The 24,901-nt window shown below is 51.8% G+C and overlaps 2 protein-coding genes across 2 annotated transcripts; one reads left to right on the forward strand and one right to left on the reverse strand.

Moving 5' to 3' along the window:
- Window positions 1-371: 371 nt before the first annotated feature.
- On the forward strand, window positions 372-9,522 carry NOSIP (nitric oxide synthase interacting protein). The gene is made up of 8 exons (XM_058822752.1): window positions 372-614; window positions 699-804; window positions 1,516-1,597; window positions 3,294-3,432; window positions 4,264-4,340; window positions 5,757-5,950; window positions 7,982-8,101; window positions 9,282-9,522. The coding sequence occupies exons 1-8, from the start codon at window positions 545-547 to the stop codon at window positions 9,352-9,354; spliced, it is 861 nt and encodes a 286-aa protein (XP_058678735.1). The 5' UTR covers window positions 372-544; the 3' UTR covers window positions 9,355-9,522.
- An 840-nt stretch (window positions 9,523-10,362) lies between these two features.
- AKT1S1 (AKT1 substrate 1) lies at window positions 10,363-17,454 on the reverse strand. Its single transcript, XM_058822759.1, has 4 exons — window positions 15,613-17,454; window positions 14,628-14,699; window positions 12,378-12,505; window positions 10,363-10,597 (listed from the first exon to the last, which is right to left on the reverse strand). Exons 2-4 carry the CDS (start codon window positions 14,686-14,688, stop codon window positions 10,472-10,474), a joined length of 315 nt encoding a protein of 104 aa, XP_058678742.1. The 5' UTR covers window positions 14,689-14,699; window positions 15,613-17,454; the 3' UTR covers window positions 10,363-10,471.
- Window positions 17,455-24,901: the final 7,447 nt, after the last annotated feature.

The following is a 24,901-nucleotide window of genomic DNA, read 5'->3' on the forward strand; positions in this document are numbered from 1 at the left end:
TTAAGCTATCCCATATATGGAAAGGGGGCGTGGCCACACAGTGGCGGGAGCCCTTAGGGGCGGGGCCAAGCCGCGTCAATGGGCGAAAAGGGGGCGGGGAAAGGGGCGGGCCCAGGAATTTTCTATAGGGCAAGGGGCGGGGTAAGGGCGTGGCTGTGCTGTGCCTATAGAATGAAAAGAGGCGGGGCTTTTTCCTTATAAGGGCGGGGCTTGGAACACCATGGAGGGGTCTCGGCTAAGCTGCTGAGAGCCACTGGGCGGAACTGGTGCAAACTGGGAGCTGAGAAACAGAGGGGGAGGAACCAAAGTGCTGCTCCCACCCGGACCCTTTTACCCGCCGCACTTCCGGTTCGCCACTTCCGCCTTCCGGTGTTGCCCGGGCGCCGGCCGTGAGGGAGCCGCGCGCCCGCACCCCCAAAAACCCCCCAAAAACCCCAAAAATTCCCCAAAAAACCCCAAAAATTCCCCAAAATCCCTCCCGGAACCCCTTCAAATTCTGCTCTCCGTCCCTCCAGGAGCGCCCCGGAGCTGCTGAGGCGCGGCCATGACGCGGCACGGCAAGAACTGCACGGCGGGGGCCGTGTACAGCTACCACGAGAGGAAGAAGGACACAGGTGGCGCCGGGCGCCGGGAGGGCTCTGGGGGCTTTGGGGACACCCGCGGGGGTGACAGCTGTGCCACCTTCGTGTCCCTCGCAGCCGCCTCGGGCTACGGCACGCAGCGGGTGCGGGTGGGCCGTGACGCCATCAAGGATTTCGATTGCTGCTGCCTCTCCCTGCAGCCCTGCCGGGACCCCGTGGTGACGTGAGTGAGCCCCGAAACCCCAAAATACCCCCAGGAACCCGGAATATCCCAAAATACCCAAAACCAGCCCCAAAACCCCCCCCAGGAACCCGGAATATCCCAAAATATCCCAAAACCAGCCCCAAAACCCCCCAGGACCCCAAAATATCCCAAAATACCCAAAACCAGCCCCAAAAACTCCCCCAGGACCCCAAAGTATCCCAAAAATACCCAAAACCAGCCCCAAAACCCCCCCCCAGGACCCCAAAGTATCCCAAAATGCCCAAAACCCCCCCCCAGGACCCCAAAGTATCCCAAAAATACCCAAAACCAGCCCCAGAAACACCCCAAAACCCCCCAGGACCCCGAAATATCCCAAAATATCCCAAAACCAGCCCCAAAACCCCCCCAGGACCCCAAAATATCCCAAAATACCCCAAACCAGCCCCAAAACCCCCCCAGGACCCCAAAGTATCCCAAAAATACCCAAAACCAGCCCCAGAAACAGCCCAAAAACCCCCCAGGACCCCAAAACCTCCCTGGCACCCCCAAAACAAAACCTGAGGACCCCAAACCCCCCCAAAAACCCCCCTAAAATCACCCTAAAACCCCCCAAAAACACCCTAAAACCACCCCAAAAACCCCCGAAATTTCGTCCCTATGATTTCCCAGACCCTAAAGGGTTTTGGGGCGCCCCAAATCGTTTTGGGGTGTCCCCGATTTGTGCCCCAGCCCCGACGGGTTCCTTTACGAGCGCGAGGCCATCGTCAGCTACCTGCTGCACCAGAAAGGCAAAATCGCCCGCGAGACCAAGGTGAGAGCCCCAGAAATGCCCCAAAAATGCATCCAAAATCTGCCACAAAAATCCCCAAAGAAGTCTCCAAAGTACCTCCAAAAATCCCCCCCAAAATCTCCAAAAATTCCATCCAAATACCCCAAAGTACCGTAAAAAATCCACCAAAAACACCCCAAAAAAAACCCCAAAATCCCGCCAAAATAGCTCCAAAAATTCCATCCAAATACCCCAAAAATACCTCAAAAAATACCCCAAAAATTCCATCCAAATGTCCCAAAAATACCTCAAAAAATACCCCAAAAATCTCCAAAAATTCTATCCAAATACCCCAAAAATACCTCCAAAAATACCCCAAAAATCTCCAAAAATTTCTTAAAAATACCCCAAAAATATCTAAAAAACCCCTTAAAAATACACCACAGATACCCAAAAAAATACTCCTCAAAAAACCCCTCAAAAAATCCCCCCAAAATCTCCAAAAATTCCATCCAAATACCCCAAAATACCTTAGAAAATACACCAAAAACACCCCAAAAAAACCCCAAAATCCCCCTAAAATACCTCCCAAAATATCCCAGGAATCTCCAAAACTTCCATCAAAATACCCCAAAAATATCTAAAAAAACTCTTTAAAATACACCAAAAATACCCCAAAAAAACCCTCAAAAAATCCCCCCAAAATCTCCAAAAATTCCATCCAAATACCCCAAAATACCTTAGAAAATACACCAAAAACACCCCAAAAAACCCCCAAAATCCCCCTAAAACAGCTCCAAAAATATCCCAGAAATCTCCAAGAATTTGGGATGTAAAATCCCAGAAATGTGGGGTAAATCTGTGGAATTTGGAGTAAAAAACCCGCAGAATTTTGGGATTAAAACTCCCAGAGTTTTTGGGTAAAACCCCAGAAATTTGGGCTAAAAAATCCCTGAAAATCTGGGGCAAAGCAGAAGAACTCGGGGTAAAAAAAAAAATCCAGAAATTTGGCGTAAAATTAAAAAATTTGGGGTAAAACCCCAAGAATTTGGGGTAAAAAATCCCAGAAATTTGGATTAAAACTCAGGAATTTGGGGTAAAAAATCCCAGAAATTTGGGGTAAAACATCCCAGAAATTTGGATTAAAACCCCAAGAATTTGGGATAAAAAATCCAGAAATTCAGGGTAAAATCCCAGAAAATTTCTGTTAAATCCCCAGAAATTTGGGATTAAAACATCCAGAAATTTGGGGTAAAATCCCTGAATTTTTGGTGGATTTTGGGTGGCTGATTTGGGGGCGGGTTTGAGTGCGGATTTTGGGGTTTTCTCCCATTTTTGGGGTTCCATTTCGGTCTCCAGGCCTGGCAGCGGCAGCAGGGGCAGGAACTGGGGGTAAAATCCCTGAAATTTGGGCCAAAAGCCCTGGATTTTTGGTGGATTTTGGGTGGCTGATTTGGGGGTGGGTTTGGGTGTGGATTTTGGGGTTTTCTCCCATTTTTGGGGTTCGATTTTGGGGTTCAGGCCTGGCAGCGGCAGCAGGGGCAGGAACTGGGGGTAAAATCCCAGAGATTTGGTGTAAAATCCCCGAAATTTGGTGTAAAATGCCCGAAATTTGGGCTAAAAGCCCCGAATTTTTGGTGGATTTTGGGTGGCTGATTTGGGGGCCGGTCTGGGGACGGATTTTGGGGTTTTCTCCCATTTTCGGGGTTCCATTTTGGGGTTCCATTCCGCTCCCCAGGCCTGGCAGCGGCAGCAGGCCGAGCGGCGCCGGCAGCGGCAGCAGCAGAGCGGGGAGGGGGCGGCCAAAGCCCTCAGGGGCTTCCTGGAGGCCGAGACCCCCCTGGGCCGGGGGGGCGCCGAGACCCCCGGGGGCAGCGGTGAGGGGGAGCTGGGCAGGGGTCCTGGGGGTCTGGGGGGGAATTTGGGGAGGTTTGAGAGGGGTCTGGGGGCTTTTGGGGCAGTTTGAGGGGGATTTTGGGGGGTCTGGGGGGATTTTGGGGGGTCCTGGAGGGGATTTGGGGGTGTTTGAGGGGGGTTTTGGGGGGTCCTGGGGGGATTTGAGGGTGTTTGAGGGGGATTTTGGGGGGTCCTGGGGGGATTTTGGGGGGTCCTGGGGGGATTTGGGGGTGTTTGAGGGGGATTTTGGGGGGTCCTGGGGGAATTTGGGGCAGTTTGAGGGGGATTTTGGGGGGTCCTGGGGGGATTTGGGGGGGTCCTGGAGGGGATTTGGGGGTGTTTGAGGGGGATTTTGGGGGGTCTGGGGGGGATTTGGGGCTTCCTGGAGGCCGAGACCCCCCCTGGGCCGGGGGGGCGCCGAGACCCCCGGGGGCAGCGGTGAGGGGGAATTGGGGAGGGGTCCTGGGGGTCTGGGGGGGTTTGGGGGTCTGGGGGGTTTGGGGGAGTTTGAGGGGAAATTTGGGGAGGCTTTGGGGGGATTTTGGGGGTCTCAGGGGTCTGGAGGGGTTTCAGGGGGTCTGGGGGCATTTTGGGGGGGTCCCGGGCGGGTTTGGGGGGATTTTAGGGGGCTCTGGGGGGATTTGGGGAGATTTTTGGGGGAACTTTTGGGGGGATTTTGGGGGAATTTTGGGACATTTTGGGACATTTTTTGGACGTTTTTGGGATATTTTGGGACATTTTGGGACATTTTTGGGACATTTTGGGACATTTTTTGGACGTTTTTGGGACATTTTTGGGACATTTCCCCCCAGGCTCCCCAGGACCCCTCCCCAGTTTCTGGATCCCCTCGCTGACCCCCGAGGCTGCGGCCGAGAGCCTGCGGCGGCCGGTGAGTGACCGAGAGTGACCGAGAGTGAGTGACCACTGACCGTGAGTGACCGACAGTGACCGTGAGTGACCACTGACCGTGAGTGACCACTGAGTGACCACAAGTGACCATGAGTGATCACAAGTGACCATGAGTGATCACGAGTGACCGCTGAGTGACCACTGACCGTGAGTGACCACTGACCGTGAGTGACCATTGAGTGACTGAGAGACCACTGAGTGACCACTGAGTGACTGTGAGTGACCGTGACCACTGAGTGACCACTGACCATGAGTGACCACTGAGTGACCACTGACCACTGAGTGACCGTGAGTGACCACTGAGTGACCATGAGTGACCACTGACCACTGAGTGACCGTGAGTGACCACTGAGTGACCACTGACCACTGAGTGACCATGAGTGACCACTGAGTGACCACTGACCATGAGTGACCGCTGACCATGAGTGACCGCTGAGTGACCACGAGTGACCACTGACCATGAGTGACCACGAGTGACCAGTGAGTGACCGCTGAGTGACCGCTGAGTGACCGTGAGTGACCACGAGTGACCGCTGAGTGACCGCTGACCGTGTCTGTGGCTCTGGGGTGGATTTGGGGTTTTTGGGGAGGTTCGGGGCTGATTTTGGGCTGATTTTGGGGGTTTTGGGGTAATTTTGGTCTTTTTTGGGGTTGGTTTGGGGGTGAATTTTTTTTTGATTTTGGGGTGATGTTTTTGGTGGTTTTGGAGTTAATTTTGGGGATTTTTTGGGGTGATTTTTGGGGGTTTTGGGGTAATTCTGGGATTTTTTGGGCTGGTTTGGGTTGATTTTGGTGGTTTTGGGGTGATTTTTTTGTGATTTTGGGGTTAATTTTGGTCGTTTTGGGGTGGTTTTTGGTTAATTTTCGGGTGATTTTTTGGTGATTTTTGGAGTAATTTTGGGGTTAATTTTGGTGGGTTTTTGGTGATTTTTCGGGGTTAATTTTGGGATTTTTTGAGGTAATTTTTGGGGTGATTTTGGGGTTAATTTTGGTGGGTTTTGGGGTGATTTTTGGAGTAATTTTGGGGTTAATTTTGGTGGTTTTAGGGTGATTTTTTGGGTGATTTTGGTGATTTTTGGAGTAATTTTGGGGTTAATTTTGGTGGTTTTAGGGTGATTTTTCAGGTGATTTTTTGGTGATTTTTGGAGTAATTTGGGGATTAATTTTGGTGATTTTTTGGGTGATTTTTGGTGATTTTTGGAATAATTTTGGGGTTACTTTTGGTGATTTTTTGGGTGGTTTTTGGTGATTTTTGGAGTAATTTTGGGGTTAATTTTGGTGGTTTTGGGGTGATTTTTCAGGGTTAATTTTTGGATTTTTTGGGTTAATTTTGGGTTAATTTCTGCGTTTTCCGCTCTTTTCCCCTCTCCGCGTCCGTCCGTCCGTCCGTGCCCAGGATCGCAGCGTCCGGTGCCCGATGTCCGGCCGGAAGCTGCGCCTGGCCCAGCTGGTCAGCGTCCGCTTCACCCCGGCCGCGCCCGGCCTGAGCCCCGCGCAGCTGCTGGCCCGAGAGCCGAGTGACCGCTACGTGTGCGCGCTGACCGGCGACCCGCTGGGCAATGCCACCCCGTGTGCTGTGCTGCGGCCATCGTGAGTGACCACTGACCACTGCCCAGTGACCCTGAGTGACCGCTGACTGACCTGAGTGACCACTGACTGACCACTGACCACTGAGTGACCGCTACGTGTGCGCGCTGACCGGTGACCCGCTGGGCAATGCCACCCCGTGTGCTGTGCTGCGGCCATCGTGAGTGACCACTGACCACTGCCCAGTGACCCTGAGTGACCACTGACTGACCTGAGTGACCACTGACTGACCACTGACCGCTGAGTGACCGCTACGTGTGCGCGCTCTGACCAGGGACCCGCTGGGCAATGCCACCCCGTGTGCTGTGCTGCGGCCATCGTGAGTGACCACTGACCACTGCCCAGTGACCCTGAGTGACCACTGATATCCCCTGAGTGACCACTGACTGACCGCTGAGTGACCGCTACGTGTGCGCGCTGACCGGCGACCCGCTGGGCAATGCCACCCCGTGTGCTGTGCTGCGGCCATCATGAGTGACCATTGATAGCCCCTGAGTGACCACTGAGTGACCACTGAGTGACCTGAATGACCACTGAGTGACCTGAGTGACCATTGATATCCCCTGAGTGACCATTGACTGACCACTGACCGCTGAGTGACCGCTACGTGTGCGCGCTGACCAGGGACCCGCTGGGCAATGCCACCCCGTGTGCTGTGCTGCGGCCATCGTGAGTGACCACTGACCACTGCCCAGTGACCCTGAGTGACCGCTGACTGACCTGAGTGACCACTGACTGACCACTGACCGCTGAGTGACCGCTACGTGTGCGCGCTGACCGGCGACCCGCTGGGCAATGCCACCCCGTGTGCTGTGCTGCGGCCATCGTGAGTGACCACTGACCACTGCCCAGTGACCCTGAGTGACCACTGATATCCCCTGAGTGACCACTGACTGACCTGAGTGACCATTGATATCCCCTGAGTGACCATTGATAGCCCTGAGTGACCATTGATAGCCCTGAGTGACCATTGACTGACCACGGAGTGAGCACTGACCAGCGGCACCCCGACTGCCCCCTGTGAGTGACCACTGAGTGGCCATTGAGTGACCACTGACAGCCCTGAATGACCCTGAGTGACCACTGGCCATTGGGTGACCCCTGTATGACCCCTGACCTCTCAGTGACCCCTGTCCGTGTGTCCAGGGGGTCAGTGGTCACTCTGGGGGTACCAATGGTCATTTTGTCCGTCTGTCCATGGCTCAGTGGTCACTCTGGGCCATCAGTGGTCACTGTGGTCACTCTGTCCATCTGTCCAGGGGGTCAGTGGTTACTCTGGGGTATCAGTGGTCACTGTGGTCACTGTGGTCACTCTCTGTGTCCATGCAGGGGCTCAGTGGTCACTGTGGTCACTCAATGGTCACTGTGGTCACTCAGTGGTCACTGTGGTCACTCTGTCCATCCCACAGAGGCTCAGTGGTCACTCTGGGCTATCAGTGGTCACAGTGGTCACTGTGGTCACTCAGTGGTCACTCAGTGGTCACTGTGGTCACTCTGTCCATCCCACAGAGGCTCAGTGGTCACTCTGGGCTATCAGTGGTCACTCAGTGGTCACTGTGGTCACTCTGTCCATCCGCAGGGGCTCCGTGGTCACTCTGGGGTATCAGTGGTCACTGTGGTCACTGTGGTCACTCAATGGTCACAGTGGTCACTCAGTGGTCACTGTGGTCATTCTGTCCATCCCACAGGGGGTCAGTGGTCACTCTGGGCTATCAGTGGTCACAGTGGTCACTCAGTGGTCACTCAGTGGTCACTGTGGTCACTCTGTCCATCCCACAGGGGGTCAGTGGTCACTCAGTGGTCACAGTGGTCACTCAGTGGTCACTCAGTGGTCACTGTGGTCACTCTGTCCATCCCACAGAGGCTCAGTGGTCACTCTGGGGTATCAGTGGTCACTCAGTGGTCACTCAGTGGTCACTGTGGTCACTCTGTCCATCCGCAGGGGCTCCGTGGTCACTCTGGGCTATCAGTGGTCACTCAGTGGTCACTCAGTGGTCACTCAGTGGTCACTGTGGTCACTCTGTCCATCCGCAGGGGCTCCGTGGTCACTCTGGCCGCCGTGCAGCGCCTGCTCTGGCCGGACATGCGGGACCCCCTGAGCGGGGCGGAGCTCAGCGACGGTGACGTCATCGAGCTGCAGAGGGTGGGGGCGGGGCAAAGGCCGGGGGGGGGGAGTTTGGGGAAATTTGGGGGAATTTGGGGAATTTTGGGGGTTTTGGGGTGAATTGGGGAAATTTTGGGGGGTTTGGGGTGAATTGGGGGAATTTTGGGGGGATTTGGGGTGGATTTGGGGAATTTTGGGGGAATTTGGGGTGAATTTGGGGAATTTTGGGGCATTTGGGGTGAATTTGGGGAATTTTGGGGCATTTGGGGTGAATTTGGGGAATTTTGGGGGGTTTGGGGTGAATTTGGGGAATTTTGGGGGGTTTGGGGTGGATTTTGGGGATCTGGGAGGGATTTTGGGGGCCTCTGGGAGAGGCTTGGGACGGATTTTAGGGGATTTTGGGGTTCTGGGGGGATTTGGGGAATTTTGGGGGGATTGGGGGAGATGAGGAGGGGTTTTGGGGGGATTTGAGGTGGGTTTTGGGGGCGTTTTTGGGGATTTCGGAGGGGTTTGGGGGATTTTGGGATTCTGGGGGGATTTGGGAGAGATTTGGGCTGAATTTTGGGGGGGTCTGAGGTGGATTTTGGGATTCTGGGGTGGATTTTGGGGGGTCTGGGATGGAATTTTGGGCAATTTGGGGAGTTTGAGGGAGATTTTGGGGGCAGATTTTTGGGAGGTTTGGGGGAATTTGGGATTCTGGGGTGGATTTTGGGGGCTTTAGGAGGGATTTGGGGGGATTTTGGGGGGATTTGGGGAGTTTGAGATGGATTTTGGGGGCTCTGGGAGGATTTTCAGGGCGATTTGGGGGATTTTGGGGAGATTTTGGGGTTCTGGGAGGGATTTTGGGGGGTTTCAGGTGGATTTGGGGAGTTTGGGGCACCGGGGGTGAATATTGGGGGGATTTCGGGGGTGTTTGGGAGGAATTTTGGGGGCATTTTGGGGGGTTTGGGGGGGTCTGGGGTAAATTTGGGGCATTTGGGTAAATTGGGGTTCTGGGGGGATTTGGGGGGAATTTGAGGCAGATTTGGGGGGATTTTGGGGTTCAGGGAGGATTTTGGGGGGATTTCAGGGTATTTTGGGGGTTCAGGGAGGTCTGGAGCGGATTTTGGGGGGGTTGGAAGGGATTTGTGTGAATTTCAGGGTCCGGGTTGGATTTGGGGGGGATCTGGGTGAATTTGGGGCTCTTTGTTGCATTTCGGGGTCCCCCCTCACCCCATTTTCCCCCCTCAGGGCGGGGACCGGCTTTGCTGGGGCCGGGGTTTCCCTGGAGGCCAAAAAATCCCGGCCAGTGATGCAGGCCTAGGGGGGACCCCGAAACCTGGGGCACCCCAAAACCCCAGAAACCCCAAAATCCAAAAAGTTCCCCCCAAAATCCCAAAAATTTCCCCCAAACCCCCTTTAATTCCCTTTAAATGCCCCTCCCAACCCCCATTTCCCTCCCCAAATAAATTTTTTTCCACCCCAAAATAAATTTCTTTCCTCTTTTTGAACCCCCCAAAATTTTATAGGGCGCCCCAAAAAAATCCGAATTTTGGGGCTTTGTTGCCCTTTTAATTCCCCCCTCGTGGGCCCCACCCGCGCGTTGCCGCTTTAAGGCGTCCAAGCCCCGCCCCCTCCTCCAGCCCAACCAATCAGCGCTCAGAACGTGAACTGTCAGTTTATTGGCAAAGTGGGCGTGGCCTCGGCGGCTTTGCCCAATCAGCTTTGGACAAAAATAAAGTGGGCGGGGCTTCCAAAAGGCCACGCCCAAATCTGCTACAAAATGGGGGGCGAGCCCCAGATTCAGAGCTGTCAATCAAAATCCCGGTGGCTCCGCCCCCTTTAAAGGCCACGCCCCCGTTTTTTGGGGGGAGGGGCCCCCAAAATCTGTGCAAGGCGGGGGGGGGAGGGGCGGGACCCCCCCAAAATAAGACACTTGGTGGGGGGAGGGGCGACCCCCACATTTTGCGGTGAAAATCTAAAATTTTGGGAAAATCCCCCAAATTTTGGGGTCTCCCCTCCCCCATTGAGCTTTTGGGGGGACCCCAATTTGGGGAGGGGGTGTTGAAGAGCCCCCCTCATTTTTTGGGGGGGTCCCCAAGGCTCTAAACCCCCAAATTTTAGGGAAAATTCCCCAAATTTTGGGTTCAAAATATCAAATTTTGGGGTAAAACCCCCAAATTTCAGGGAAAACCCCCAAATTTTAGGGTGTGACCCCCAAAATTTGACCTGAAAACCCCAAAATTTTTGCTCTTCCAACCATTTTTTAGGGGGGCTCCCAAATCACCCCAAAAATCGATTGCGGGGGGGGGGGGGGGGGGGTAAAAAAATGTGAATTTTAAGGCTTTGAAATTGGGACTTTTTTGGGGTTTTGGGGTTTTTTTTTGCAGCTTTTGGGTATTTTGGGTTTTGGGGGGGTTTTGGGGGGGTTTTTGGGGGGGTCAGGGGGGGTCCCCAGCCAGGAGGCGGGGCCGGGGGAGGTCCCCGAACATTTCGGTGCCGTCGCCGCCGCCCCGCAGGGTCAGGGCCCGCATGGAGGCGGCGATTCGCTCCAGGTCTGGGGGGGCCTGAAATGGGCAAAATTTGGGGGGTTTTGGGCTGGTTGAAGGGTCAAAAATCCCCAAAATTATCCCCCAAAATCAGCCCCGAAACCAGCCCTGAAAATCCTCCCAAAATCGCACAAACGAACCCCAAAATATCCCCAAATTTCTCACCCGCGGCTTCAAAATATCCCAAACCGCCTCAAAATTCAGCAAATCGACCCAAACGTTCCCTGAAATCCCCCAAAACATTTCAAATGTCCCCAAACCTCCCCCTGAGGCCCCCACACCGCCCCTAAATCCCCAAAATCGCCCCCAAAGGCCCCAAAATTCCCCCCAAATCCCCACAAACCTCCCCAAATCCTCCCAAAGGCCCCCAGAAAATTCCCCTCCAAACCCCAAAAATTCCCCCCAAACTGCCCCCAAATCCCCCCCAAAACCCACAAAAATCCCAAAATCGCCCCCAAAATGCCCCCAATGGCCCCAAAGCCCCCAAATTTACCCCCAAAATCCCCCTCAAATCTCCCAACCCCCCCAAAACCTCCAAACCTCCCCAATTTCCCCCCAAAACTCCAACGATCTTCCCAAAATCCCCCCCAAAATCCCAAAATCTCCCCCCAAAAACCCCCAACCCCCCCAAATTCCCCCTAAAAATCCCCTGAAACCCCAAAAATCCTCCCAAACCTTTCAAAATCCTCCCATTTCCCTCCAACCCCCCATGAAAGTCCCCCAATATCAAAAGTCCCCCCTAAAACCCAAAAATCCCCCCTAAAATGGCCCCGAAACCCCAAAAATTCCCCAAAAATGCCCCCAAATTCCCCCATAAAAATCCCCAAAATCCCCCCAATCTCAAAAATCCTCCCTAAAACCCAAAAATCCCCCAAATCCCTCCCAAACCCCCTCAAAAATACACAAAATCTCCCCTGAATCCCCCCCAAACTCCCCCAAAATCTGCCCTGAAATGGCTCCCAAATCCCCCCAAACCTCGCCTGAATCTCCCCAATTTTCCCCCAAACCCCCTCCAAAACCCTTCAAAATTCTAAATTTTCCTCAAATTTTCCTCAAATTTCCCCAAATTTCCCCAAATTTTCCCACCTTTCCGGCGCTGCCCGCGCTCTCCCCCGGGGCTCTGCGGGCCCAGCTCGGCACCGGCAGCGACCGAGCCGGACCCCCCAAAATCCCCCAAAATCCCCCAAAACCCGCCCATAAAGATCCCCAAAATCACCCCAATCTCAAAAATCCTCCCTAAAACCCAAAAATTCCCCAAATCCCTCCCAAAACCCCTCAAAAAGACACAAAATCTCCCCTGAATCCCCCCCAAACTCCCCCAAAATGGCTCCCAAATCTTCCCAAACCTCCCCCAAAATCTCCCCAATTTCGCCCCAATTTCCCCCCAAACCCCCTCCAAAACCCCTCAAAATCCCAAATTTTCCTCAAATTTCCCCAAATTTCCCCTTTCCCACCTTCCCGGCGCTGCCCGCGCTCTCCCCCGGGGCTCTCCGTGCCCAGCTCGGCACCGGCAGCGACCGAGCCAGACCCCCCAAAATCTCCCCAAATCCCCTCATTTCACCCCAAAATCCCCCATAAAATCCCCCAGATCCCCCCAATCTCAAAAATCCTCCCTAAAACCCAAAAATCCCTCCCAAACCCCCTCAAAAAGACACAAAGTCTCCCCTAAATCCTCCCCGAACTCCCCCAAAATGGCTCCCCAATCCCCCAAACCTCGCCCGAATCTCCCCAATTTTCCCCCAAACCCCCTCAAAATCCCAAATTTTCCTCAAATTTCCCCAAATTTCCCCTTTCCCACCTTCCCGGCGCTGCCCGCGCTGTCCCCCGGGGCTCTCCGTGCCCAGCTCGGCACCGGCAGCGGCAGCGACCGCGCCAGGGCGGGCCCGGCCGGGAACGAACGCGGCGGAACCGGATCGGGGCCGCTCTCTGCGGGGCAAAGACGCGAAAAGGAGAATTAAATAAAATTTAAAAAATTTAAAAAAAATAAAAAATCCCAAAATGCGGAAAAAAAAACCCCCAAACGAACCCCGTAAAAAACCACAAAGAACCAGAAAACAGAACCATGAAAAGAACCCAAAAAGAAGCGGATCGGGGCCGCTCTCTGCGGGGGAAAGACGCGAAAAGGAATATAAAATAAAGCGGAAAGGAGAATAAAATAAAATTCTAAAAATTTAAAAAAAAAAATCCCAAAATACGGAAAAAACAAACAAAAAAAACCCAAACGAACCCCGTTAAAAAAACCACAAAGAACCAGAAAACAGAACCAGAAAACAGAACCAGAACCAGAAAAGAAGCGGATCGGGGCCGCTCTCTGCGGGGCAAAGACGCGAAAAGGAATATAAAATAAAGCGGAAAGGAGAATAAAATAAAATTCTAAAAATTAAAAAAAAAAAAAAATCCCAAAATACGGAAAAAACAAACAAAAAAAAACCCAAACGAACCCCGTAAAAAACCACAAAGAAGCAGAAAACAGAACCAGAAAACAGAACCACGAAGCAAAAGCATAAAAAAGAACCAGAAAAGAAGCGGATCGGGGCCGCTCTCTGCGGGGCAAAGACGGGCAGCAGAAAGGAGAATTAAATAAAATTTAAAAATTTAAAAAAACAAAATAATCCCAAAATACGGAAAAAAACAAACAAAAAAACCCCAAACGAACCCCGTAAAAAACCACAAAGAACCAGAAAACAGAACCAGAAAACAGAACCATGAAAAACACCATAAAAAAGAACCAGAACAGAACCGGATCGGGGCCGCTCTCTGGGGGGGAAATGGGGTCAGGGTGGGCAGGGGGGGAAAAAAGTACAAAAAAACAGAAAAAAACGAACAAAAACCCCAAGAAAACCCCCCCCAAAACAAACCCAAAACAAACCCAAAAACTACCCCCGAAAAATCCCCGTCAAAAACCAAAAAACTCCCCCAAAACCCCCCCAAAATTAAAATAAAACAACCAACCCAACTCCTCCAAACCTTTAAAAAATCCCAAAAAAGCCACCAAAATCCCCCCAAAAAAAACCAAACAAAAAAAAAAAAAACAAAAAAAACCCCCAAAACCCCAAAAAAATCCAAAAGTCAAAAAGACCTGCAAAATAAAACCCCCAAAAATGCTCAATACCCCAAAACCCCTGAAAAACCTCCTGAAATCCCCTTGAAAATATCTGTAAGTCCTTTCAAAATTCTCTAAAATCGATTTTAAAATCCACTTTAAAATCCTTTCAAAATCCCTAAAACTTCTCTCAAAAATCCTCTAAAATTTGCTGAAAAAAATCCTCTAAAATCCCTTTAAAATCCTCTCAAAAAAATCTCCCTAAAATTCCCTCACAAATCTTTTAAAAGCCCCTAAAATCTGCTTTAAAATCCTCTAAAAATCCTGGTAAAATCCCCCAAAATTCTCTAAAATCTCACTAAAAAATTGTCTAAAAATCCACCAAAAATCCCTTAAAAATCCCTCAAATTCTTCTCAAAAACCCGTTAAAATTTACTGGAAAATCCTCTAAAAATCCCCTCAAAAATTCTCTAAAATCCCCCTAAAAATGCCCTTAAAATCCTCTCAATTATCCTTTAAATCCCCCCAAAAATCGTAAAAAATGCCCTGAAAAATTAAAAAAAAAATTTAAAAAAATTCCTAAAAACGCCCCAAAAATTTTTTTAAAAAAATTTTTTAAAATTCCTAAAAACGCCCTAAAAACAAAAAAAAAAAAACTTAAAAAAATCCTAAAAACACCCCCAAAAAATTAAAAAAAATTTTAAAAATTCCTAAAAACGCCCTAAAAAATTAAATAAAAAATTTAAAAAATTCCTAAAAATGCCCCAAAAAATTAAAAAAAAATCCTAAAAACGCCCCCCAAAAATTTTAAAAAAATCTTTAAAAATTCCTAAAAGTGCCCCAAAAAATTTAAAAAAAATTTTTAAAAAATCCTAAAAACGCCCCAAAAAATTTAAAAAAAAATTTTAAAAAATTCCTAAAAGCGCCCCCACCCTAAATTTTGAATTTTCCCAAATTTCACCGCGAATTTGGCCCCCAAATCCCCAATTCCTGCCCCTCCCCCACCGTCGCTGTCCCAGTCGGGCTCCGGCTCCTCCTCGGGGCCCCTCCCCCACTCCTCGTCCATCGGGAACAGCCCTGGGGGGGGAGGGGACACGGGGGGGTCACGGGGGACCCCAAAACCCACGGGACCCCCCCAAAACCCGGAATTACCCAAAACCCCCCCAAATTCAAAATATTTCCCAAAATCCCCCCCAGAATGCAAAATATTTCCCAAAATCCCCCCCAAAATTCAAAGTATTTCCCAAAATCCCCCCCAAAATTCAAAATGTTTTCCCAAAATCCCCCCCAAAATTCAAAATATTTCCCCAAATCCCCCCCAAAATTCAAAGTATTTCCCAAAATCCCCCCCAAATTTCCCCCCAAAATTCAAAATGTCCTCCCAAAATCCCCCCCAAAATTCAAAATATTTCCCAAAATCCCCCCAAAATTCAAAATATTTCCCAAAATCCCCCCCAGAATGCAAAATATTTCCCCAAATCCCCCCAAAATTCAAAATATTTCCCAAAATCCCCCCAAAATATCCCAAGAACCCCCCAAAAATCTCAAATTTCCCCCAAATCCCCCCCAAAATAAACCCGGGACCCCCTCCAAAATCCCCCCAAAATCCCCGAAACCTCCCCAAAATCCCCTCCAGACCCCCCAAACTTTCTCCAAATCCCCCAAATTTTCCCCCCAAATCCACTCCAGATTTCCCCCAAAATTTCCCCAAAAATCTCCCCCCCAAAATTTCAAATTCTCCCCCCAAAAATTCCCAAATCCCCCCAAAATTCCCCAATTCCCCCCAAGAAAAACCCCATAAAATCCCCAAAATTCCTCCGAAAAAACCTCACAAACCCCCAGACCCCCCAAAATCCCCCCAAAAATCCCCCCAAATTTCCAACCTCCCCAAAATCCCCAAAAATTCCCTCAAAAATTCCCAAATCCGCCCCGAAACCCCAAAAAAGCCCAAAAGTCCCCGAATTTCCCCCAAAGCGCCCCTCCCCCTCACCGATGACGTCACTGGGCGCCGCCCCCTCCCCCCCCCTCCTCCGGGGGGGAATTCTGGGGGCGTTTGGGGGAAAATTTGGGGCATTTTGAGGAAAAGTTTGGGGTGAAATTGGAGGATTTTGGGCAAAACTCGGGGAGTTCCTGGGGGGATTTGGGGGAGAAACTTTGGGATTTTTTGGGGGGTCCAGGGGAGGATTTTGGGGGAGAATTTGGGAATTTCGGGGAAAAGTTTGGGGTGAAAATGGAGGATTCAGGGGAGGGTTGAGGGTTGAAAATTGGAGATTTTGGGGTGAAATCGGAGGATTTGGGGGAAAATCCTGCGGTGGAAATTCGGGATTTTGGAGGAAATTTCGGGGTGAAAATTGAAGATTTTGGGGTGGAAATTCAGGAATTTGGGGTGAAATTTCAGCATTTTTGGGTGGATTTAGGCCTGAATTTGGGGCTTGATTTAGTGCTGAAAATTCAACATTTTGGGCTGAATTTTGGCGTGAAAATTCCGGATTCTGGGCTGAATTTTGAGTTAAAAAGTGAAGATTTTGGGCTAAGAATTCCAAACCTCGAGCTGAATTCTGGGCTGAATTTTGAGGTGAAAATTCCGGATTTTGGGCTGAATTTTGGCGTGAAAATTCCGAATTCTGGGCTGAATTTTGGGCAGAAAATTCCGGATTTTGGGCTGAATTTTGGGGTGAAAATTCCAAATTTTGGGGTGAAAATTCCGAATTCTGGGCTGAATTTTGAGCTAAAAATGGAATATTTGGGGCTAGAAATTCTGGATTTTGGGCTGAATTTTGGGATGAAAACACCGAATTTTGCGCTGAATTTTGGACCGAAAATTCCAAATTTTGGGCTGAATTTTGGGGTGAGAACTCCGAATTCTGGGCTGAATTTGGGGCTGAATTTGGAACTGAAAATTGAAGATTTTGGGGTGAAAATTCCGAATTTTGGGCTGAATTTTGGGGTGAAAATTCCGGATTTTGGGCTGAATTTTGGGGTGAAAACTCCGAATTCGGGGCTGAATTTGGAACTAAAAATTGAAGATTTTGGGGTGAAAATTCCGGATTTTGGGCTGAATTTTGGGGTGAAAATTCCGGATTCGGGGCTGAATTTTGGGGTGAGAATTCCGGATTCTGGGCTGAATTTTGGGGTGAGAATTCCGGATTTGGGGCTGAATTTTGGACTGAAAATTCCAAATTCTGGGCTGAATTTTGGGGTGAGAATTCCGGATTCGGGGCTGAATTTTGGGGTGAAAATTCCGGATTTGGGGCTGAATTTTGGGGTGAAAATTCCGGATTTTGTGCTGAATTTTGGGGTGAGAATTCCGGATTTTGGGCTGAATTTTGGACTGAAAATTCCAAATTCTGGGCTGAATTTTGGGGTGAGAATTCCGGATTCTGGGCTGAATTTTGGGGTGAGAATTCCGGATTTTGGGCTGAATTTTGGGGTGAAAATTCCGGATTCGGGGCTGAATTTTGGGGTGAGAATTCCGGATTCTGGGCTGAATTTTGGGGTGAGAATTCCGGATTCTGGGCTGAATTTTGGGGTGAGAATTCCGGATTGGGGGCTGAATTTTGGGGTGAGAATTCCGGATTGGGGGCTGAATCCTGTGCTGAATTCGGGGGGCCGCGGGGGTCCCCGAGCAGCTCCCGCAGGATCTGGGGCAGGAATTTGCGCGTGGCCGCGCCCAGGGCGCCGGGGCCGTGCTGCAGCAGCGCCGGGGCCCCCCCGCCACCGCCACCGGGCCCCCCCCAGAAGCCCAAAATGGTCACGTCCGGAGCCCCCGCGGAGCCCCGGAAGCGCTCGGCGGCCGCCACCAACGACCGCCAGGAATGGGGGGGGGACGACATCGGGGGGAAATTTGGGGGGAAAATCGGGGAAATTTGGGGGTTTTGGGGCTTCGGAGAAATTTGGCAAAAATTTGGGGGGGCTCTTGAGAGGGTTCGGGGGGGGTTTGGGGGAGATTGAAGGGGGTTTAGGGAGGAATCGGGGGGATTTAAGGGGAGGATTTAGGGGGGGTTTGGGGAGATTTGGGAAAATTTGGGGGGGTTCGAGGTGATTTGGGGGGGCTTGGAGGGTCTGAGGGGGCTGGGGGGGATTTGGGGGGTCCTGGGTGGGTTTTAGAGGGGTCTGGGGAGGATTGAAGGAGGTTTGGGGGTGTTGGGGGGGGATTTGGGGGAGATTTGAGGGGGAACTTGGGGGGATTTGGGAAAAATTTGGAAAAATTTGGAAAAATTTGGGGGGGGGTTTTGAGGGGGCTTGGGGGGATTTAGGGGGGATTTGGGGGGGATTTAAGGGAGTTTTGGGGGGATTTGGGGGGGTTTAAGTGGAGTTTGGGAAAATTGGGGGGGTTTGGGGAGGGTGGGGACAAATTTGGGGGAGATTTAAAGGAGTTTTGGGCAGATTTGGGGGGGATTAAAGGAGATTTGGGGGAGATTTGGGGGGTTAGGGAAAATTTGGGGGGGGTTTGAGGGGGCTTGGGAAAATTTGGGGGGATTTGAGGGGGTTTGGGGGGGATTTGGGGGGGTTTTGGGGAGATTTGAGGGAAATTTGGGAAAATTTGGGGGGGTTGGGACAAACTTGGGGGGGCTTTAAGTGGGGTTTGGGAAAGTTTGGGGGGGATTTGGGAGCTTTTCGGGAGGATTTGGGGGGGATTTAAGGGGATTTGGGGAATTTGGGGAAGGTTTGGGGGGTCTGGGAGCGGTTTAAAAGGGAATTGGGGCGGTTTAGGAGGATTTTGAGGGGGGTCCCGTTTGGGTTTTTGGGGTTCCCGGGGGGTCTGGGAAGGTTTTTTGGGGGGGGGGGGTCCCGAGGGGATCACGCGGAGATTTGGGGGTAAAAAACGGAAATTTGGGGGTCCCGAGGGGAATTTTGGGGTCCCGGAGCGGATTTTGAGGGTAAAAAGAGGAATTTAGGGGGTGAAAAGGGGAAATTGGGGTTAGATTGGGGAATTTGGGGTTAGAAAAGGGGAATTTGGGGTTAGAAAAGGGAAGTTTGGGGTTAGAAAAGGAAATTTCGGGGTCCCGGTCCGGGGGGGTCGCGGCACGGCCGGAACCGCTCGGCGGCCCCGGGGCCGCCCCCAAGATGGCGGCGGCGGAAAAGGCGGGGCCACGGTACGGAATGGGCGGGGCTTAACCGGGAATCAACCAATGGGAGAGCGTGCTGGGTTGGGGCGTGGCTGAGCTTGGCCGAGGTTTATGCTAATTTCGCTGTTACCATTGGTTAGCAGGATGAGCGGGCGCGGCTAATGGCGCCGGAATGGGCGTGGCTTCTGTCCCGACGGTAGTGATCCCGCGGCTCTGATTGGTCGGTGGGGCCGGGGCGGTACCGGAAGTGGGCGTGACCACCGGAAGCGGTTGAGCGGCCATGGCGGAGGCGGCGGGAGGGAGGGTGAGGCCTCCCCTCCCCCCCCCCCCCAAAAAACCCCAAAATCCCCCCAAAAACTTCCCCAAATCCTTTCGGGACCCCAAAAATCCTCTCCGGGACCCCCAAAAACCCCCCGGGACCCCAAAGTTCCCCTCGGGACCCCTCAGAATCGGCTCCGGGACCCCAAAATGGCCCCGGGGTTTGGTGTCCTCCTCCCTCGGGTGACACCGCGCTGGGGGGAGGGGACGGGGACAGGGACAGGGACAGGGACGGGGAGAGGTGACAGCGGTGGTGATCAGTGACAGCCACAGGGGAGGGGTGACAAGTGACGGCTGACAGGGACAGGTGATGGGGACGGTGACAGTGACACAGTGGTGACAGTGACACGGTGACAGTGACACGGTGACAGTGACACGGTGACAGTGGCACGGCGGTGACAGTGACACAGTGACAGTGACACTGACAGTGACACGGTGGTCACAGTGACACAGTGACAGTGACACAGTGACAGTGACACTGACAGAGACACGGCGGTGACGGTGACACAGTGACAGTGACACTGACAGAGACACGGCGGTGACGGTGACACAGTGACAGTGACACAGTGGTGACAGTGACACTGACAGTGACACAGTGACAGTGACACGGTGGTGACAGTGACACAGTGACAGTGACACTGACAGTGACACGGTGGTGACAGTGACACAGTGGTGACAGTGACACAGAGACAGTGACACAGAGGTGACGGTGACAGTGATAGTGACAATGACACAGTGGTGACACTCTGGTGACAGTGACACAGTGACAGTGATAGTGACACGGTGGCAGCGGTGGTGACAGTGACACAGAGGTGACAGTGACACTGTGCTGACAGTGACACTGACAGTGCCACTCTGGTGACACCGTGACAGCTTTGGTGACGCCGTCCCCCTGTCCCAGGTGCTGCTGTCCCTCTCGGGGGTGTCCGTCCCTCTGTCCGTCCCTGGGTGACACAATGGTGACACTGGTGACAGTTTGGTGACAGTGACACACTGGTGACACTGGTGACAGTGACAGTGACAGTGACACACTGGTGACAGTTTGGTGACAGTTTGGTGACAGTGACAGTGACACGGTGGTGACAATGGTGACAATGGTGACAGTGACAGTGACAGTGACACGGTGGTGACAGTGACAGTGACACTGTGCTGACAGTGCCCCTCTGGTGACAGTGACACACTGGTGACAGTTTGGTGACAGTGACAGTGACAGTGCCACACTGGTGACAGTGGTGACAATGGCAGTGACACAGTGACAGTGACACAATGGTGACACTGGTGACAGTTTGGTGACAATGACAGTGACAGTGACAGTGCCACACTGGTGACACTGGTGACAGTGACAGTGACACACTGGTGACAGTGACACACTGGTGACAGTTTGGTGACAGTGACAGTGACACACTGGTGACACTGGTGACAGTGACAGTGACACACTGGTGACAGTGACACACTGGTGACAGTTTGGTGACAGTGACAGTGACAGTGACAGTGACACACTGGTGACAGTTTGGTGACAGTTTGGTGACAGTGACAGTGCCACACTGGTGACAGTTTGGTGACAGTGACAGTGACAGTGACAGTGACACACTGGTGACAGTTTGGTGACAGTTTGGTGACAGTGACAGTGCCACACTGGTGACAGTTTGGTGACAGTGACAGTGCCACACTGGTGACAGTTTGGTGACAGTGACAGTGACAGTGACACACTGGTGACACTGGTGACAGTGACAGTGACACACTGGTGACAGTTTGGTGACAGTTTGGTGACAGTGACAGTGACACACTGGTGACAGTTTGGTGACAGTGACAGTGACAGTGACAGTGACAGTGCCACGCTGGTGACAGTTTGGTGACAGTGACAGTGACAGTGCCACGCTGGTGACGCCGTGCCCCTGTCGCAGGTGCTGCTGTCCCTCCCGGGCGTGTCCGTCCCTCTGTCCGTGCCTCCGTCCGGCCCCGAGGGGCTCCTGCGGGGGCACCTGCGCGTGTGGCAGCGGGTGAGCGACCACGGGGGGCACTGGGAGCAAACTGGGGATACTGGGATATACTGGGAGGGACTGGGGGGGACTGGGAGCAAACTGGGAGGGACTGGGAGCAAACTGGGAGCAAACTGGGAGCAAACTGGGAGGGACTGGGAGCACTGGGAGGGACTGGGAGCAAACTGGGAGCACTGGGAGCAAACTGGGAGCAAACTGGGGATACTGGGATATACTCGGAGGGACTGGGGATACTGGGGACCAAACTGGGCCTACTGGGATGGACTGGGAGCCAAACTGGGGATACTGGGAGAGACTGGGAGGGACTGGGATCAAACTGGGAGGGAACTGGGAGGGGTTAAAGGGGCACTGGGAACCAAACTGGGGATACTGGGAGGGGTCTGGAGAGGACTGGGTTATACTGGGAGGGACTGGGAACCAAACTGGGGATACTGGGACATACTGGGATATACTGGGAGGGACTGGGAGGGAACTGGGTTATACTGGGATGGACTGGGGATACTGGGATATACTGGGGACCAAACTGGGGATACTGGGGACCAAACTGGGATGCACTGGGAAGGACCGGGAGGGATTAAAGGGGGACTGGGACAGACTGGTTTATACTGGGAGGGATTGGGAGGCACTGGGAACCAAACTGGGGATACTGGGAGGGACTGAGATATACTGGGATATACTGGGAACCAAACTGGGGATACTGGGAGGGGATTTGGATGGACTGGGATAAACTGGGAGGGACTGGGAGTGAGACACTGGGGATACTGGGATATACCGGGGACAAACTGGGACCAAACTGGGGATACTGGGAGGGACTGGGATCAAACTGGGAGGGGATTTGGACAAACTGGGAGGGACTGGGAGGGACTCAAAGCAAACTGGGAACCAAACTGGGAGGGACTGGGATAAACTGGGAGGGACCGGGAGGGGATTGAGATGTACTGGGTTATACTGGGATATACTGGGAGGGGGTGGGGAAAGGTAACCACTGCTCCATACTGGTCCATACTGGTCTGTACTGGTTTATATTGGTTTATACTGGTTCATACTGGTCCGTACTGGTTCATACTGGTCCGTACTGGTTTATACTGGTTTATACTGGTTCATACTGGTCTGTACTGGTCCATACTGGTTTATACTGGTTTATATTGGTTTATACTGGTTCATACTGGTCTGTACTGGTTCATACTGGTCTGTACTGGTTTCCCAGCACGGGGACCTGGAGCTGCAATGGGAACCCCTGGAGAAGAACTGGGAACCACCTGGGGAGGAGGTGAGACCCAAAACCACCAAAAATCACCCCAAAAATCACCCCAAAAAATCCCCAAAATCACCCAAAAATCACCCAAAAATCCCCCAAAATAACCCAAAATCACCCCAAAAATCACCCCAAAAATCCCCAAAAATCACCCCAAAATCACCTCAAAGAATCCCCAAAAATCACCTCAAAGAATCCCCAAAATCACCCCAAAAATCACCCAAAAATCACCCCAAAAATCCTCCAAAAATCACCCAAAAATCACCCCAAAAATCACCCCAAAATCACCCCAAAATCACCAAAAATCACCCCAAAAAATCCCCAAAAATTCCTCCCCAAAAATCACCAAAGCCAACCCCAAAAATCAAGAAAATCACCCCAAATTTCCCAAAACCCACCTGAAAAAATGCCCCAAAATCCCCAAAAATCCTCCCCAAAATAACCCCAAAATCTCAGAAATGAAAATCCCCCCTAAAATCAAGAAAATCCCCCAAATTTCCCAAAACCCACCTGAAAAAATTCCCCAAAACGCCCCCAAAATCCCCCCCAAAATGCACAAAATTTCCGCCAAAATCCCCAAAAAATCCTCAAAAATGCCCCAAAAATCCAAAATCTGCCCCAAATGCCCCAAAACCACCGAAATCCCAACGGTGCCCCCAAATTCCCCAAAAATCCTCCAAATTTCACTCAAATCTCAAATTTCCCCCCAAAATCCCCCAAATTTTCCCCCAAATTCCCCTAAAAAGCTCAAAAAAACCCAAAATTTCCCAAATTGTCCCCGAATTCTCCCCAGGACCCCCCTGACCCCGGCCTGGAGCCCGACTGGGCCGTGCTGAGCCCGCCCCGAGCCCGGCCCCGGCACGGTGAGGGGAATTGGGGAAAAATGGGGAAAATGGGGAAAAATGGGGAAAAAATGGGGAAAATGGGGAAAAATGGGGAAAAATGGGGGGAAAATGGGGAAAAATGGGGAAAAATGGGGGGAAATGGGGAATAAATGGGGAAAAATGGGGGGAAATGGGGAATAAAGGGGGAAAAATGGGGGGAAATGGGGAAAAATGGGAATTTGGGGAAAACATGGGGAAAAATGGGGAAGAAATGGGGGAAAAATGGGGAAAAATGGGAAAAATGGGGAATAAAGGGGGAAAAATGGGAAAAAAATGGGGGGAAAATGGGGGAAAAATGGGGAAAAATGGGGAAAATGGGGAATAAAGGGGGGAAAATGGGGAAAAAATGGGGAAAAAATGGGGGAAAAATGGGAAAAAATGGGGAAAAAATGGGGAAAAAATGGGGAAAAATGGGGAAAAATGGGGAATAAAGGGGGAAAAATGGGGGGAATGGGGAAAAATGGGAATTTGGGGAAAACATGGGGAAAAATGGGGAAGAAATGGGGGGAAAAAATGGGAAAAAATGGGGAATAAAGGGGGAAAAAATGGGGTTTTTGGGTGGTTTTTGGGTGATTTCTGTGGGGTTTTTGGGTGGTTTTTGGGTGATTTCTGCGGGGTTTTTGGGTGATTTTTGGGTGATTTTTGGGTGATTTCTGTGGGGTTTTTGGGTGATTTTTGGGTGATTTTTGGGTGATTTCTGCGGGGTTTTTGGGTGATTTTTGGGTGATTTCTGTGGGGTTTTTGGGTGGTTTTTGGGTGATTTCTGCGGGGTTTTTGGGTGATTTTTGGGTGATTTTTGGGTGATTTCTGTGGGGTTTTTGGGTGATTTCTGTGGGGTTTTTGGGTGATTTTTGGGTGATTTCTGTGGGGTTTTTGGGTGATTTCTGTGGGGTTTTTGGGTGAGTTTTTGGGTGAATTTTTGGGTGATTTCTGTGGGGTTTTTGGGTGATTTCTGTGGGGTTTTTGGGTGATTTCGGGGTCGATCTCAGGTGTTTTGCCTGTTTCCCGCCAGGCTGGGCCCAGGGATTCGGGGTGCCCCTGGGGTGATTTGGGGAATTTTAGGGGTGATTTCTGTGGGGTTTTTGGGTGAATTTTTGGGTGATTTCTGTGGGGTCTTTGGGTGGTTTTTGGGTGATTTCTGTGGGGTTTTTGGGTGATTTCTGTGTGATTTCTGTGGGGTTTTTGGGTGAATTTTTGGGTGATTTCTGTGGGGTCTTTGGGTGGTTTTTGGGTGATTTCTGTGTGATTTCTGTGGGGTTTTTGGGTGATTTCTGTGTGATTTCTGTGGGGTCTTTGGGTGGTTTTTGGGTGATTTCTGTGGGGTTTTTGGGTGAATTTTTGGGTGATTTCTGTGGGGTTTTGGGGTGATTTCTGTGGGGTTTTTGGGTGAATTTTTGGGTGATTTCTGTGGGGTTTTTGGGTGGTTTTTGGGTGATTTCTGTGGGGTTTTTGGGTGATTCCGGGGTCGATCTCAGGTGTTTTGCCTGTTTCCCGCCAGGCTGGGCCCAGGGGTTCGCGGTGCCCCTGGGGCGGCTGCGGGGGCTGCGCCGGGGCCCCCCCGGGCCGGGCCCCCCCCTGGTGCTGCTGCTGCCCCGGGGGGGGGGGCCCTGCCCGCCCCCGCTGCTGCTGCCCCGGGGGGGGCTCCGGGAGCTGCGGCGCCTCCTGGGGCCGCGCCTGACGCCGTGAGTGAGCGCCGGGACGGCCCCGAACCGGCACAAACCCCCCAAAACCCCCCCAGAACCCCCCCAGAACC

The sequence above is a fragment of the Ammospiza caudacuta genome, chromosome 34, assembly GCF_027887145.1.
Source record: "Ammospiza caudacuta isolate bAmmCau1 chromosome 34, bAmmCau1.pri, whole genome shotgun sequence".
NCBI lineage: Eukaryota > Metazoa > Chordata > Aves > Passeriformes > Passerellidae > Ammospiza > Ammospiza caudacuta.

Bases quoted from the DNA above. Each gene is read 5' to 3' on its own strand.
- NOSIP (XM_058822752.1), top strand. From the start codon at position 545: ATGACGCGGCACGGCAAGAACTGCACGGCGGGGGCCGTGTACAGCTAC. The intron at 615-698 runs GTGGCGCCGGGC...TGTCCCTCGCAG, and splicing joins CGAGAGGAAGAAGGACACAG to CCGCCTCGGGCTACGGCACG. The intron at 8,102-9,281 runs GCAAAGGCCGGG...TTCCCCCCTCAG, and splicing joins CTGCAGAGGGTGGGGGCGGG to GGCGGGGACCGGCTTTGCTG.
- AKT1S1 (XM_058822759.1), bottom strand. From the start codon at position 14,688: ATGGACGAGGAGTGGGGGAGGGGCCCCGAGGAGGAGCCGGAGCCCGAC. The intron at 12,506-14,627 runs GTGGGGGAGGGG...TTTGCCCCGCAG, and splicing joins GCCCGACTGGGACAGCGACG to AGAGCGGCCCCGATCCGGTT. The intron at 10,598-12,377 runs GTGGGAAAGGGG...TGCCCATTTCAG, and splicing joins GCGCGGGCAGCGCCGGGAAG to GCCCCCCCAGACCTGGAGCG.